The 17562-nt window shown below is 59.1% G+C and overlaps 1 protein-coding gene across 1 annotated transcript in view; it reads right to left on the bottom strand.

Annotated features, from left to right (window-relative positions):
• The window catches only part of RHPN1 (rhophilin Rho GTPase binding protein 1), a 96322-nt gene that overhangs the window by 48445 nt on the left and 30315 nt on the right, over positions 1 to 17562 (bottom strand). The window contains exons 3-9 of the mRNA XM_075315971.1: positions 9186 to 9314; positions 6694 to 6769; positions 6517 to 6594; positions 2108 to 2232; positions 1794 to 1960; positions 1528 to 1715; positions 494 to 650 (exon numbers count right to left, since the gene is read on the bottom strand). Coding sequence (XP_075172086.1) covers positions 494 to 650; positions 1528 to 1715; positions 1794 to 1960; positions 2108 to 2232; positions 6517 to 6594; positions 6694 to 6769; positions 9186 to 9314 — 920 coding nt within the window. The remainder of the gene's footprint in view (positions 1 to 493; positions 651 to 1527; positions 1716 to 1793; positions 1961 to 2107; positions 2233 to 6516; positions 6595 to 6693; positions 6770 to 9185; positions 9315 to 17562) is intronic.

Genomic DNA, 17562 nt, shown 5'->3' with positions numbered 1-17562 from the left:
ACAGAGATACATGATAAGAGCCTGTCTGCAGCCACCACTAGGGGGAGATCCCTGTATACAGAGATACATGATAAGATCCTGTCTGCAGCCACCACTAGGGGGAGCCCCCTGTATACAGAGATACATGATAAGATCCTGTCTGCAGTCACCACTAGGGGGAGCTCCCTGTATACAGAGATACATGATAAGATTCTGTCTGCAGCCACCACTAGGGGGAGCTCCCTGTATACAGAGATACATGATAAGATCCTGTCTGCAGCCACCACTAGGGGGAGCTCCCTGTATACAGAGATACATGATAAGATCCTGTCTGCAGCCACCACTAGGGGGAGCTCCCTGTATACAGAGATACATGATAAGATCCTGTCTGCAGCCACCACTAGGGGGAGCTCCCTGTATACAGAGATACATGATAAGATCCTGTCTGCAGCCACCACTAGGGGGAGCTCCTGTATGTAGTGTCGGGCGGTGCATGCTGCGGGTGTGTACTCACTGGAGTGGTCGCACAGGGCGCTGGCCGCGTGGTAATGGGAAAGTGCTTTGAAGTGTTCGGCTTTGACACGGACCATGGTCGTCCATGAGAAGGGGACATAATCCTGCACCGGCGGATGCAGCATGGTCCTGTATACGAGCGAGTACACGTCCTCCACCTGCAGAAGACAGGAAAGAGACCGTCACCACAGGAAGGGGCAATATAATAGGGGGGCACTAGCAGAGGGGACCCGGAGCAGCGGGAGGGGGGCACTAGCAGAGGGGGTCCTGGCAGATAAGGCTAAGTTCACACATCCTGTGTTTTCAATCCGTCAGGTCCGTCAGCAACGGATCAGTCATTTTCAAGATGTCAACTGATGCAACTGATGTGTTTTTCACAGGATTCCTTTCACAGGAATCCTGTGAAAAAACGGATCAGTTGCGTCCGTTACATCCGCTGTGCGTCCGTTTTTTGACGGATCAGTCATGATCCGTTTGTGTTTGGGACAGCCCAGTGGGCGTGCCAAGCATGCTGGGCATGCTCAGTAGAGCATGACGGAATCCTGCGCTGGATTCCGTTGTAAGACGGATTACGACGGAATCCAGCACCATAGACATGCATTACAAGCTTGACGGATGGCGACGGATTCCTGCGCGGCGCGTTAATTTTGACGGCCCGAAAAACGTTACATTCTGCGTTGCTCCCCGCTCGGCGGTCAGTCAAAAACGACGGACCGCGACGCAGCGGATGCAACGCAGGGTCATCAGTCGCAATCCGTCACTAATAGAAGTCTATGGGGAAATACAGGATTCCTGCAAAATATTTTGCAGGATTCCGTAATTCCTCAAGGCTACGGATTGTGACTGATGCAAAACACAGGATGTGTGAACTTAGCCGGCTACGCAGAGGTGGTACCTCTTGACATCTCACCTACCCCCGGATGCTCCAGCAGGGGGCACTCACCCTCCAGCAGGGGGCACTCACCCTCGCTGCCTCCTCACCTACCCCCGGACTATCCAGCAGGGGGCACTCACCCTCCAGTAGGGGGCACTCACCCGGGCGGCCTCCTGTGCCATCTGCAGGTGGGAGGTGAAGGTGTGCTGTGCGCTCTCCAGGAGGAGCTTCTGGAAGACGCCCTCCTGCACCTGCGCCACCATCAGGCGCTCCAGCATGTGCAGCGAGGCCGCGCTCATGTCCAGGCTCGGGGCGTTGGTGAAGTTTTCCTTTAAGAAGTTGAAGCATCCTGAAGAGTAAGAGAAGTGGTGATAAGAATCCCCCGGACCGGGCACAGGGAGCCGAGCACGGGCAGCACAGCACGCACCTGCCGCCTTCTGGAAGGCATCGATGGCCGTCTTCACCCCCGGCAGCGTCTGGCGGTCCTGCCTCGCCCCGATCTGGGTGTACAGGGCTCCCATATTGAACAGCACGCTCCCCTTCTCAAACGCCAGCGCCCGCTGACAGGAGGGAACGCCCGTGAGAGAGTCGTACCTGCACGAAACGCCAGCAGTCAGGTACGGAGCGCTCTGCATAGGTCCATAGCACTGTGTGCGGAGTACAGACAGCGGCGCCACATCCTACAGCCCCAGTGATGATCAGGACCGCTGCTGACCCGGACCGCTATGACCACATACTGACCAGTGGAAGAAGACGCCCAGCGAGCGGTGCGAGGGGAAGAAGCGCTGCTCCAGGAAGTACAGCTGATTGTAGTACTCCATCAACAGCTCCAGCCCGGACTCACTGCGACTCGGGGTCCTCATTGCCTAAAGAACAGGGGGCCGCACACAAGAAAGCTCCGAATTACAACAGCAGAATTGTGAGTGCAGCTCTGGAGGATAAGACATGATGTAACAGCAGCATAGTGAGTGCAGCTCTGGAGGTGACTGGAGGATAAGACACGATGTAACAGCAGAATAGTGACTGCAGCTCTGGAGGTAACTAGAGGACAAAACAGAATGTAAAAAGCAGAATAGTGAGTGCAGCTCTGGAGAATAAGACATGATGTAACAGCAGAATAGTGAGTGCAGCTCTGGAGGTGACTGGAGGATAAGACACAATGTAACAGCAGAATAGTGACTGCAGCTCTGGAGGTAACTAGAGGACAAAACACAATGTAAAAGCAGAATAGTGAGTGCAGCTCTGGAAAATAAGACATGATGTAACAGCAGAATAGTGAGTGCAGCTCTGGAGGTGACTGGAGGATAAGACACGATGTAACAGCAGAATAGTGACAGCAGCTCTGGAGAATAAGACATGATGTAACAACAGAATAGTGAGTGCAGCTCTGGAGGTCACTGGTGGATCAGACACAATGTAACAGCAGAATAGTGACTACAGCTCGGGAGGTGACTGGAGGATAAGACGCGATGTAACAGCAGAATAGTGAGTGCAGCTCTGGAGGTGACTGGAGGATAAGACACAATGTAACAGCAGAATAGTGAGTGCAGCTCTGGAGGTGACTGGAGGATAAGACACGATGTAACAGCACAATAGTGACTGCAGCTCTGGAGGATAAGACACGATGTGACAGCAGAATAGTGAGTGCAGTTCTGGAGATGACTGGAGGATGACATGATGTAATAGCAGAATAGTGAGTACAGCTCTGGAGATGACTGGGGGATAAGACATGATGTAACAGCAGAATAGTAAGTGCAGCTCTGGAGGTGACTGGAGGATAAGACACAATGTAACAGCAGAATAGTGACTGCTGCTCTGGAGGATAAGACACGATGTAACAGCAGCATAGTGAGTGCAGCTCTGGAGGTGACTGGGGGATAAGACATGATGTAACAGCAGAATTTCAGTGCAGCTCTGGAGGATAAGACACGATGTAACAGCACAATAGTGACTGCAGCTCTGGAGGATAAGACACGATGTGACAGCAGAATAGTGAGTGCAGTTCTGGAGATGACTGGAGGATGACATGATGTAATAGCAGAATAGTGAGTACAGCTCTGGAGATGACTGGGGGATAAGACATGATGTAACAGCAGAATAGTAAGTGCAGCTCTGGAGGTGACTGGAGGATAAGACACAATGTAACAGCAGAATAGTGACTGCTGCTCTGGAGGATAAGACACGATGTAACAGCAGCATAGTGAGTGCAGCTCTGGAGGTGACTGGGGGATAAGACATGATGTAACAGCAGAATTTCAGTGCAGCTCTGGAGGATAAGACACGATGTAACAGCAGCATAGTGAGTGCAGCTCTGGAGGATAAGACACGATGTAATAGCAGAATAGTGAGTGCAGCTCTGGAGGTGACTGGGGGATAAGACATGATGTAACAGTAGAATAGTGAGTGCAGCTCTGGAGGATAAGACACGATGTAACAGCAGCATAGTGAGTGCAGCTCTGGAGGATAAGACACGATGTAACAGCAGAATAGTGAGTGCAGCTCTGGAGGTGACTGGGGGATAAGACATGATGTAACAGCAGAATTTCAGTGCAGCTCTGGAGGTGACTGGGGGATAAAACATGATGTAACAGCAGACTAGTGAGTGCAGCTCTGGAGGATAAGACACGATGTAACAGCAGAATAGTGACTGCAGCTCTGGAGGATAAGACACGATGTGACAGCAGAATAGTGAGTGCAGCTCTGGAGATGACTGGAGGATGACATGATGTAATAGCAGAATAGTGAGTGCAGCTCTGGAGATGACTGGGGGATAAGACATGATGTAACAGCAGAATAGTAAGTGCAGCTCTGGAGGTGACTGGAGGATAAGACACAATGTAACAGCAGAATAGTGACTGCAGCTCTGGAGGATAAGACACGATGTAACAGCAGCATAGTGAGTGCAGCTCTGGAGGTGACTGGGGGATAAAACATGATGTAACAGCAGAATAGTCAGTGCAGCTCTGGAGGTGACTGGGGGATAAGACACAATGTAACAGCAGAATAGTCAGTGCAGCTCTGGAGGATAAGACACGATGTAACAGCAGAATAGTGAGTGCAGCTCTGGAGATGACTGGAGGATGACATGATGTAATAGCAGAATAGTGAGTGCAGCTCTGGAGATGACTGGGGGATAAGACATGATGTAACAGCAGAATAGTAAGTGCAGCTCTGGAGGTGACTGGAGGATAAGACACAATGTAACAGCAGAATAGTGACTGCAGCTCTGGAGGATAAGACACGATGTAACAGCAGCATAGTGAGTGCAGCTCTGGAGGTGACTGGGGGATAAAACATGATGTAACAGCAGAATAGTCAGTGCAGCTCTGGAGGTGACTGGGGGATAAGACACAATGTAACAGCAGAATAGTCAGTGCAGCTCTGGAGGATAAGACACGATGTAACAGCAGCATAGTGAGTGCAGCTCTGGAGGTGACTGGGGGATAAGACACTATGTAACAGCAGAATAGTGAGTGCAGCTCTGGAGGTGACTGGGGGATAAGACATGATGTAACAGCAGAATAGTGAGTGCAGCTCTGGAGGATAAGACACGATGTAATAGCAGAATAGTGAGTGCAGCTCTGGAGGTGACTGGGGGATAAGACATGATGTAACAGCAGAATTTTAGTGCAGCTCTGGAGGATAAGACACGATGTAACAGCAGCATAGTGAGTGCAGCTCTGGAGGATAAGACACGATGTAACAGCAGCATAGTGAGTGCAGCTCTGGAGGATAAGACACGATGTAACAGCAGCATAGTGAGTGCAGCTCTGGAGGATAAGACACGATGTAACAGCAGCATAGTGAGTGCAGCTCTGGAGGATAAGACACGATGTAACAGCAGCATAGTGAGTGCAGCTCTGGAGGATAAGACACGATGTAACAGCAGCATAGTGAGTGCAGCTCTGGAGGTGACTGGGGGATTAGACATGATGTAACAGCAGAATAGTGAGTGCAGCTGTGGTGGTGACTGGGGGATAAGACATGATGTAACAGCAGCATAGTGAGTGCAGCTCTGGAGGATAAGACACGATGTAACATCAGCATAGTGAGTGCAGCTCTGGAGGATAAGACACGATGTAACAGCAGCATAGTGAGTGCAGCTCTGGAGGATAAGACACGATGTAACAGCAGCATAGTGAGTGCAGCTCTGGAGGATAAGACACGATGTAACAGCAGCATAGTGAGTGCAGCTCTGGAGGATAAGACACGATGTAACAGCAGCATAGTGAGTGCAGCTCTGGAGGATAAGACACGATGTAACATCAGCATAGTGAGTGCAGCTCTGGAGGATAAGACACGATGTAACAGCAGCATAGTGAGTGCAGCTCTGGAGGATAAGACATGATGTAACAGCAGCATAGTGAGTGCAGCTCTGGAGGATAAGACACGATATAACAGGAGCATAGTGAGTGCAGCTCTGGAGGATAAGACACGATGTAACAGCAGCATAGTGAGTGCAGCTCTGGAGGATAAGACACGATGTAACAGCAGCATAGTGAGTGCAGCTCTGGAGGTGACTGGGGGATTAGACATGATGTAACAGCAGAATAGTGAGTGCAGCTGTGGTGGTGACTGGGGGATAAGACATGATGTAACAGCAGCATAGTGAGTGCAGCTCTGGAGGATAAGACACGATGTAACATCAGCATAGTGAGTGCAGCTCTGGAGGATAAGACACGATGTAACAGCAGCATAGTGAGTGCAGCTCTGGAGGATAAGACACGATGTAACAGCAGCATAGTGAGTGCAGCTCTGGAGGATAAGACACGATGTAACAGCAGCATAGTGAGTGCAGCTCTGGAGGATAAGACACGATGTAACAGCAGCATAGTGAGTGCAGCTCTGGAGGATAAGACACGATGTAACATCAGCATAGTGAGTGCAGCTCTGGAGGATAAGACACGATGTAACAGCAGCAAAGTGAGTGCAGCTCTGGAGGATAAGACATGATGTAACAGCAGCATAGTGAGTGCAGCTCTGGAGGATAAGACATGATGTAACAGCAGCATAGTGAGTGCAGCTCTGGAGGATAAGACACGATGTAACAGCAGCATAGTGAGTGCAGCTCTGGAGGTTACAAGTCACACTGTAGTGGTCTGGAGGTGTGGTCTTGGGTCAGATTTCGGGGTGTTCTCTTTGGTCCTCACCTGTCGCAGGTCCATGAATTCATTGATCTCCTTCTCGTAGGGGCCGGCGTCCTCCCCATAGTGATCCACGATGAAGTCCTGCGGAGAGAGGAAACGGTTATCAGAGGGGCCCCCTGCCGCACTGCATTCTGGGAGAGCAGCAGTGGCCGCTGGTGGAGGAGTCCGGGGGGCTCTCACCTTCAGGGGGTCCATCAGGTCCAGATCTTTTGTCTCCTTTAAGCCGAGTGGGATCATGGGCACGCTGATCACCTCGCTGCAACACAACCCGGAGCAGAAATCACCACGATGAGCAGGACAGACCCCCCCGTACATGGAGGACCCCCGTACATGGAGGAGCCCCGTGCATGGAGGAGCCCCCGTACATGGAGGACCCCCGTACATGGAGGAGCCCTCGTACATGGAGGACCCCCGTACATGGAGGACTCCTATACATGGAGGACCCCCGTGCATGGAGGACCCTCGTACATGGAGGACCCCCCGTGCATGGAGGAGAACCCCATGCATGGAGGACCCTCGTACATGGAGGACCCCCCGTGCATGGAGGACCCTCGTACATGGAGGACCCCCCGTGCATGGAGGAGCCCCGTGCATGGAGGACCCCCGTACATGGAGGAGCCCCGTGCATGGAGGAGCCCCCGTACATGGAGGAGCCCCCGTACATGGAGGACCCCCGTACATGGAGGAGCCCTCGTACATGGAGGACCCCCGTACATGGAGGACTCCTATACATGGAGGACCCCCGTACATGGAGGACGCCCGTGCATGGAGGAGAACCCCATGCATGGAGGACCCCCGTACATGGAGGACCCCCGTGCATGGAGGACCCCCGTACATGGAGGACCCTCGTACATGGAGGACCCCCGTACATGGAGGACCCCCGTACATGGAGGACCCCCGTGCATGGAGGACCCCCGTGCATGGAGGACCCCCGTGCATGGAGGACCCTCGTACATGGAGGACTCCCCGTACATGGAGGACCCCCGTGCATGGAGGACCCCCGTGCATGGAGCACCCCCGTGCATGGAGGAGCCCCGTGCATGGAGGAGCCCCGTGCATGGAGGAGCCCCGTGCATGGAGGACCCCCGTGCATGGAGGATCCTCGTACATGGAGGACCCCCGTACATGGAGGACCCCCGTACATGGAGGACCCCCGTACATGGAGGACCCCCGTACATGGAGGACTCCTATACATGGAGGACCCCCGTGCATGGAGGACCCTCGTACATGGAGGACTCCCCGTACATGGAGGACTCCCCGTACATGGAGGACCCCCGTACATGGAGGAGCCCCGTGCATGGAGGACCCCCGTGCATGGAGGACCCTCGTACATGGAGGACCCCCGTACATGGAGGACCCCCCGTACATGGAGGACCCCCGTACATGGAGGACCCCCCGTACATGGAGGACCCCCCGTACATGGAGGACCCCCCGTACATGGAGGACCCCCCGTGCATGGAGGACCCCCGTACATGGAGGACCCCCCGTGCATGGAGGAGAACCCCATGCATGGAGGACCCTCGTACATGGAGGACCCCCCGTGCATGGAGGAGCCCCGTGCATGGAGGAGACCCGTGCATGGAGGACCCCCGTGCATGGAGGACCCCCGTGCATGGAGGACCCCCGTGCATGGAGGACCCCCGTACATGGAGGACCCCCGTGCATGGAGGAGCCCCGTGCATGGAGGAGGAGCCCCGTACATGGAGGAGGAGCCCCGTACATGGAGGACCCCCGTACATGGAGGATCCCCGTACATGGAGGACCCCCGTGCATGGAGGACCCCCCATACATGGAGGACCCCCGTACATGGAGGACCCCCGTACATGGAGGACCCCCGTACATGGAGGACCCCCGTGCATGGAGGACCCTCGTACATGGAGGACTCCCCGTACATGGAGGACTCCCCGTACATGGAGGACCCCCGTACATGGAGGAGCCCCGTGCATGGAGGAGCCCCGTGCATGGAGGACCCCCGTGCATGGAGGACCCTCGTACATGGAGGACCCCCGTACATGGAGGACCCCCCGTACATGGAGGACCCCCGTACATGGAGGACCCCCCGTACATGGAGGACCCCCCGTACATGGAGGACCCCCCGTACATGGAGGACCCCCCGTGCATGGAGGACCCCCCGTGCATGGAGGACCCCCGTACATGGAGGACCCCCCGTGCATGGAGGAGAACCCCATGCATGGAGGACCCTCGTACATGGAGGACCCCCCGTGCATGGAGGAGCCCCGTGCATGGAGGAGACCCGTGCATGGAGGACCCCCGTGCATGGAGGACCCCCGTGCATGGAGGACCCCCGTGCATGGAGGACCCCCGTACATGGAGGACCCCCGTGCATGGAGGAGCCCCGTGCATGGAGGAGGAGCCCCGTACATGGAGGAGGAGCCCCGTACATGGAGGACCCCCATACATGGAGGACCCCCGTACATGGAGGATCCCCGTACATGGAGGACCCCCGTGCATGGAGGACCCCCCATACATGGAGGACCCCCGTACATGGAGGACCCCCGTACATGGAGGACCCCCGTACATGGAGGACCCCCTGCATGGAGGACCCCCTGCATGGAGGACCCCCGTGCATAGAGGACCCCCCCGTACATAGAGGACCCCCATACACGGAGGACCCCCTATAGTCATGCAGTGGGCTGTGGTGGTCCCGGTACCTGTCGTTCTGGTAGACCTCCACCGCGCTGTTCAGCTCCTCCAGCTCCTCTTTCAGCAGCTGCAGGGTGGAGTTGACGTAGCTGAGCTCCAGCGCCACCGTCTCCTTCACCTTGTGATTGGTGGTGGCCCTGGAACGATAACGGCACGGTAACAAGAGCGCCACTGGAAGCCACGCCCCCTGTGTGCCGGCCAATCAGAAGCCTGATCCGATGGCGCAAATATCAAGAAATATGCAACGAAAAACCAGGAAAAATAAATCAGACAAAAACATTTGCCCTTTCAGCCGGTGTTACCCTCCAGTCACCTCCGGAGCTGCAATCACTGCACTCCTCCAGTCACCTCCAGAGCCGCAATCACTGCACTCCTCCAGTCACCTCCGGAGCCTCAATCACTGCATTCCTCCGGTCACCTCCGGAGCCACAATCACTGCATTCCTCCGGTCACCTCCGGAGCTGCAATCACTGCACTCCTCCAGTCACCTCCAGAGCCGCAATCACTGCACTCCTCCAGTCACCTCCGGAGCCTCAATCACTGCATTCCTCCGGTCACCTCCGGAGCCACAATCACTGCATTCCTCCGGTCACCTCCGGAGCCACAATCACTGCACTCCTCCAGTCACCTCCGGAGCCACAATCACTGCACTCCTCCAGTCACCTCCGGAGCCACAATCACTGCACTCCTCCAGTCACCTCCGGAGCCACAATCACTGCACTCCTCCAGTCACCTCCGGAGCCACAATCACTGCACTCCTCCAGTCACCTCCAGAGCCGCAATCACTGCACTCCTCCAGTCACCTCCGGAGCCGCAATCACTGCACTCCTCCAGTCACCTCCGGAGCCACAATCACTGCACTCCTCCAGTCACCTCCGGAGCCACAATCACTGCACTCCTCCAGTCACCTCCAGAGCCACAATCACTGCACTCCTCCAGTCACCTCCGGAGCCACAATCACTGCATTCCTCCGGTCACCTCCGGAGCCACAATCACTGCATTCCTCCGGTCACCTCCGGAGCCACAATCACTGCACTCCTCCAGTCACCTCCGGAGCCACAATCACTGCACTCCTCCAGTCACCTCCGGAGCCACAATCACTGCACTCCTCCAGTCACCTCCAGAGCCACAATCACTGCACTCCTCCGGTCACCTCCGGAGCCACAATCACTGCATTCCTCCGGTCACCTCCGGAGCCACAATCACTGCATTCCTCCGGTCACCTCAGGAGCCACAATCACTGCACTCCTCCAGTCACCTCCGGAGCCACAATCACTGCACTCCTCCAGTCACCTCCGGAGCTGCAATCACTGCACTCCTCCAGTCACCTCCAGAGCCGCAATCACTGCACTCCTCCAGTCACCTCCGGAGCCATAATCACTGCACTCCTCCAGTCACCTCCGGAGCCACAATCACTGCACTCCTTCAGTCACCTCCGGAGCCACAATCACTGCACTCCTCCAGTCACCTCCGGAGCCACAATCACTGCACTCCTCCAGTCACCTCCGGAGCCACAATCACTGCATTCCTCCAGTCACCTCCGGAGCCACAATCACTGCACTCCTCCAGTCACCTCCGGAGCCACAATCACTGCACTCCTCCAGTCACCTCCGGAGCCACAATCACTGCACTCCTCCAGTCACCTCCAGAGCCACAATCACTGCACTCCTCCAGTCACCTCCGGAGCCACAATCACTGCATTCCTCCGGTCACCTCCGGAGCCACAATCACTGCACTCCTCCAGTCACCTCCGGAGCCACAATCACTGCACTCCTCCAGTCACCTCCGGAGCCACAATCACTGCACTCCTCCAGTCACCTCCAAAACTGCAATCACTGCACTCCTCCAGTCACCTTCAGAGCCACAATCACTGCACTCCTCCAGTCACCTCCGGAGCCACAATCACTGCACTCCTCCAGTCACCTCCGGAGCCACAATCACTGCATTCCTCCAGTCACCTCCAAAGCTGCAAATCACTGCACTCCTCCAGTCACCTCCGGAGCCACAATCACTGCACTCCTCCAGTCACCTCCAAAGCTGCAAATCACTGCACTCCTCCAGTCACCTCCGGAGCCACAATCACTGCAGTCCTCCAGTCACCTCCGGAGCCATAATCACTGCACTCCTTCAGTCACCTCCGGAGCCACAATCACTGCACTCCTCCAGTCACCTCCGGAGCCACAATCACTGCAGTCCTCCAGTCACCTCCGGAGCCATAATCACTGCACTCCTTCAGTCACCTCCGGAGCCACAATCACTGCATTCCTCCAGTCACCTCCGGAGCCACAATCACTGCACTCCTCCAGTCACCTCCGGAGCCACAATCACTGCACTCCTCCAGTCACCTCCGGAGCCACAATCACTGCATTCCTCCAGTCACCTCCGGAGCCACAATCACTGCATTCCTCCAGTCACCTCCGGAGCCACAATCACTGCACTCCTCCAGTCATCTCCGGAGCCACAATCACTGCACTCCTAACCCCCTTTACTTTTAGAACAGAGGTTCGCAAGGTGACCGGGGGGAGGGGGGTAAATGATGGGGGCTGTAGTGCAGGGTGAGATGTTCTGCTATGTGGGGTCCCCCGCCCTCGTATGTCGGGGGGGGGGGGGGTAAATGATGGGGGCTGTAGTACAGGGTGGGATGTTCTGCTATGTGGGGTCCCCCGCCCTCGTATGTCGGGGGGGGGGGGGGTAAATGATGGGGGCTGTAGTACAGGGTGGGATGTTCTGCTATGTGGGGTCCCCCGTCCTCGTATGTCGGGGGGGTAAATGATGGGGGCTGTAGTACAGGGTGGGATGTTCTGCTATGTGGGGTCCCCCGTCCTCGTATGTCGGGGGGGGGTAAATGATGGGGGCTGTAGTACAGGGTGGGATGTTCTGCTATGTGGGGTCCCCCGTCCTCGTATGTCGGGGGGGTAAATGATGGGGGCTGTAGTACAGGGTGGGATGTTCTGCTATGTGGGGTCCCCCGTCCTCGTATGTCGGGGGGGGGGTAAATGATGGGGGCTGTAGTACAGGGTGGGACGTTCTGCTATGTGGGGTCCCCCGTCCTCGTATGTCGGGGGGGGTAAATGATGGGGGCTGTAGTACAGGGTGGGACGTTCTGCTATGTGGGGTCCCCCGTCCTCGTATGTCGGGGGGGGGTAAATGATGGGGGCTGTAGTACAGGGTGGGATGTTCTGCTATGTGGGGTCCCCCGTCCTCGTATGTCGGGGGGGGTAAATGATGGGGGCTGTAGTACAGGGTGGGACGTTCTGCTATGTGGGGTCCCCCGTCCTCGTATGTCGGGGGGGGTAAATGATGGGGGCTGTAGTACAGGGTGGGACGTTCTGCTATGTGGGGTCCCCCGTCCTCGTATGTCGGGGGGGGGGTAAATGATGGGGGCTGTAGTACAGGGTGGGACGTTCTGCTATGTGGGGTCCCCCGTCCTCGTATGTCGGGGGGGGGTAAATGATGGGGGCTGTAGTACAGTGTGGGATGTTCTGCTATGTGGGGTCCCCCGTCCTCGTATGTCGGGGGAGGGGCTCGTGTTATCGGATTTCCAGCGCTGACAGAAAATAAAGGATTTCTCCCAAAACAGGAAGAGCCGGCGATCAGCCTGGAAATATCCGCACCCGCGATATCATCAAAGGGGCAGTGACGCTGCCCCCCTGCTCTGAAGCCCCCAGCACCGCTGCACACCGCATCAGTATGTGCCAGGAGCCCCCATCCTCTATCCCGTCAGCGCCATTTCCCCCCGGCTGTCCCCATCCTCTATCCCGTCAGCGCCATCTCCCCCGGCTGTCCCCCATCCTCTATCCCGTCAGCACCATCTCCCCCCGGCTGTCCCCATCCTCTATCCCGTCAGCACCATCTCCCCCCGGCTGTCCCCCATCCTCTATCCCATCAGCACCATCTCCCCCCGGCTGTCCCCCATCCTCCATCCCGTCAGCACCATCTCCCCCCGGCTGTCCCCCATCCTCTATCCCATCAGCACCATCTCCCCCCGGCTGTCCCCCATCCTCTATCCCGTCAGCACCATCTCCCCCCGGCTGTCCCCCATCCTCTATCCCGTCAGCACCATCTCCCCCCGGCTGTCCCCCATCCTCTATCCCGTCAGCACTATCTCCCCCCGGCTGTCCCCATCCTCTATCCCGTCAGCACCATCTCCCCCCGGCTGTCCCCATCCTCTATCCCGTCAGCGCCATCTCCCCCCGGCTGTCCCCCATCCTCTATCCCATCAGCACCATCTCCCCCCGGCTGTCCCCCATCCTCCATCCCGTCAGCACCATCTCCCCCCGGCTGTCCCCCATCCTCTATCCCATCAGCACCATCTCCCCCCGGCTGTCCCCCATCCTCTATCCCATCAGCACCATCTCCCCCCGGCTGTCCCCCATCCTCCATCCCGTCAGCACCATCTCCCCCCGGCTGTCCCCCATCCTCTATCCCATCAGCACCATCTCCCCCCGGCTGTCCCCCATCCTCTATCCCGTCAGCACCATCTCCCCCCGGCTGTCCCCCATCCTCTATCCCGTCAGCACCATCTCCCCCCGGCTGTCCCCCATCCTCTATCCCGTCAGCACCATCTCCCCCCGGCTGTCCCCATCCTCTATCCCGTCAGCACCATCTCCCCCGGCTGTCCCCCATCCTCTATCCCGTCAGCACCATCTCCCCCCGGCTGTCCCCATCCTCTATCCCGTCAGCACCATCTCCCCCCGGCTGTCCCCCATCCTCTATCCCATCAGCACCATCTCCCCCCGGCTGTCCCCCATCCTCCATCCCGTCAGCACCATCTCCCCCCGGCTGTCCCCCATCCTCTATCCCATCAGCACCATCTCCCCCCGGCTGTCCCCCATCCTCTATCCCGTCAGCACCATCTCCCCCCGGCTGTCCCCCATCCTCTATCCCGTCAGCACCATCTCCCCCCGGCTGTCCCCATCCTCTATCCCGTCAGCACCATCTCCCCCCGGCTGTCCCCATCCTCTATCCCGTCAGCGCCATCTCCTCCCGGCTGTCCCCCATCCTCCGTCCCGTCAGCACCATCTCCCCCCGGCTGTCCCCATCCTCTATCCCGTCAGCACCATCTCCCCCCGGCTGTCCCCATCCTCTATCCCGTCAGCGCCATCTCCCCCCGGCTGTCCCCCATCCTCCGTCCCGTCAGCACCATCTCCCCCCGGTTGTCCCCCATCCTCCGTCCCGTCAGCCCCATCTCCCCCCGGCTGTCCCCCATCCTCTATCCCGTCAGCGCCATCTCCCCCCGGCTGTCCCCCATCCTCCGTCCCGTCAGCCCCATCTCCCCCCGGCTGTCCCCCATCCTCTATCCCGTCAGCGCCATCTCCCCCCGGCTGTCCCCCATCCTCCGTCCCGTCAGCACCATCTCCCCCCGGCTGTCCCCATCCTCCTTCCCGTCAGCGCCATCTCCCCCCGGCTGTCCCCCATCCTCTATCCCGTCAGCACCATCTCCCCCCGGCTGTCCCCCATCCTCTATCCCGTCAGCACCATCTCCCCCCGGCTGTCCCCCATCCTCTATCCCGTCAGCACCATCTCCCCCCGGCTGTCCCCCATCCTCTATCCCGTCAGCACCATCTCCCCCCGGCTGTCCCCCATCCTCTATCCCGTCAGCGCCATCTCCTCCCGGCTGTCCCCCATCCTCCGTCCCGTCAGCACCATCTCCCCCCGGCTGTCCCCATCCTCTATCCCGTCAGCGCCATCTCCCCCCGGCTGTCCCCCATCCTCTATCCCATCAGCACCATCTCCCCCCGGCTGTCCCCCATCCTCCATCCCGTCAGCACCATCTCCCCCCGGCTGTCCCCCATCCTCTATCCCATCAGCACCATCTCCCCCCGGCTGTCCCCCATCCTCTATCCCATCAGCACCATCTCCCCCCGGCTGTCCCCCATCCTCCATCCCGTCAGCACCATCTCCCCCCGGCTGTCCCCCATCCTCTATCCCATCAGCACCATCTCCCCCCGGCTGTCCCCCATCCTCTATCCCGTCAGCACCATCTCCCCCCGGCTGTCCCCCATCCTCTATCCCGTCAGCACCATCTCCCCCCGGCTGTCCCCCATCCTCTATCCCGTCAGCACCATCTCCCCCCGGCTGTCCCCATCCTCTATCCCGTCAGCACCATCTCCCCCGGCTGTCCCCCATCCTCTATCCCGTCAGCACCATCTCCCCCCGGCTGTCCCCATCCTCTATCCCGTCAGCACCATCTCCCCCCGGCTGTCCCCCATCCTCTATCCCATCAGCACCATCTCCCCCCGGCTGTCCCCCATCCTCCATCCCGTCAGCACCATCTCCCCCCGGCTGTCCCCCATCCTCTATCCCATCAGCACCATCTCCCCCCGGCTGTCCCCCATCCTCTATCCCGTCAGCACCATCTCCCCCCGGCTGTCCCCCATCCTCTATCCCGTCAGCACCATCTCCCCCCGGCTGTCCCCATCCTCTATCCCGTCAGCACCATCTCCCCCCGGCTGTCCCCATCCTCTATCCCGTCAGCGCCATCTCCTCCCGGCTGTCCCCCATCCTCCGTCCCGTCAGCACCATCTCCCCCCGGCTGTCCCCATCCTCTATCCCGTCAGCACCATCTCCCCCCGGCTGTCCCCATCCTCTATCCCGTCAGCGCCATCTCCCCCCGGCTGTCCCCCATCCTCCGTCCCGTCAGCACCATCTCCCCCCGGTTGTCCCCCATCCTCCGTCCCGTCAGCCCCATCTCCCCCCGGCTGTCCCCCATCCTCTATCCCGTCAGCGCCATCTCCCCCCGGCTGTCCCCCATCCTCCGTCCCGTCAGCCCCATCTCCCCCCGGCTGTCCCCCATCCTCTATCCCGTCAGCGCCATCTCCCCCCGGCTGTCCCCCATCCTCCGTCCCGTCAGCACCATCTCCCCCCGGCTGTCCCCATCCTCCTTCCCGTCAGCGCCATCTCCCCCCGGCTGTCCCCCATCCTCTATCCCGTCAGCACCATCTCCCCCCGGCTGTCCCCCATCCTCTATCCCGTCAGCACCATCTCCCCCCGGCTGTCCCCCATCCTCTATCCCGTCAGCACCATCTCCCCCCGGCTGTCCCCCATCCTCTATCCCGTCAGCACCATCTCCCCCCGGCTGTCCCCATCCTCTATCCCGTCAGCGCCATCTCCTCCCGGCTGTCCCCCATCCTCCGTCCCGTCAGCACCATCTCCCCCCGGCTGTCCCCATCCTCTATCCCGTCAGCGCCATCTCCCCCCGGCTGTCCCCCATCCTCCGTCCCGTCAGCACCATCTCCCCCCGGCTGTCCCCCATCCTCCGTCCCGTCAGCCCCATCTCCCCCCGGCTGTCCCCCATCCTCCGTCCCGTCAGCCCCATCTCCCCCCGGCTGTCCCCCATCCTCCGTCCCGTCAGCCCCATCTCCCCCGGCTGTCCCCCATCCTCCGTCCCGTCAGCCCCATCTCCCCCCGGCTGTCCCCATCCTCTATCCCGTCAGCGCCATCTCCCCCCGGCTGTCCCCATCCTCCTTCCCGTCAGCACCATCTCCTCCTGGCTGTCCCCCATCCTCTATCCCGTCAGCGCCATCTCCCCCCGGCTGTCCCCATCCTCTATCCCGTCAGCGCCATCTCCCCCCGGCTGTCCCCCATCCTCTATCCCGTCAGCGCCATCTCCCCCTGGCTGTCCCCATCCTCCATCCTGTCAGTGTCATCTCCCACCGGCTGTCCCCATCCTCCGTCCCATCAGCCCCATCTCCCCCCCGGCTGTCCCCATCCTCCGTCCTGTCAGCACCATCTCCCCCCGGCTGTCCCCCATCCTCTATCCCATCAGCCCCATCTCCCCCCGGCTGTCCCCATCCTCCGTCCTGTCAGCACCATCTCCCCCGGCTGTCCCCCATCCTCTATCCCATCAGCCCCATCTCCCCCCGGCTGTCCCCATCCTCCGTCCTGTCAGCACCATCTCCCCCCGGCTGTCCCCATCCTCCGTCCCATCAGCCCCATCTCCCCCCGGCTGTCCCCATCCTCCGTCCTGTCAGCACCATCTCCCCCCGGCTGTCCCCATCCTCCGTCCCATCAGCCCCATCTCCCCCCGGCTGTCCCCATCCTCCGTCCTGTCAGCACCATCTCCCCCCGGCTGTCCCCATCCTCCGTCCCATCAGCCCCATCTCCCCCCGGCTGTCCCCATCCTCCGTCCTGTCAGCACCATCTCCCACCGGCTGTCCCCCATCCTCTATCCCATCAGCCCCATCTCCCCCCGGCTGTCCCCATCCTCCGTCCTGTCAGCACCATCTCCCCCCGGCTGTCCCCCATCCTCTATCCCGTCAGCGCCATCTCCCCCCGGCTGTCCCCCATCCTCTATCCCGTCAGCGCCATCTCCCCCCGGCTGTCCCCCATCCTCTATCCCGTCAGCGCCATCTCCCACCGGCTGTCCCCCATCCTCTATCCCAT

The sequence above is a fragment of the Anomaloglossus baeobatrachus genome, chromosome 6 (genome assembly GCF_048569485.1).
Source record: "Anomaloglossus baeobatrachus isolate aAnoBae1 chromosome 6, aAnoBae1.hap1, whole genome shotgun sequence".
Classification (NCBI taxonomy): Eukaryota; Metazoa; Chordata; class Amphibia; order Anura; family Aromobatidae; genus Anomaloglossus; species Anomaloglossus baeobatrachus.
The sequence above is the reverse complement of the archived record's forward strand: the minus strand, read 5'-3'. Positions and strand labels throughout refer to the sequence as shown.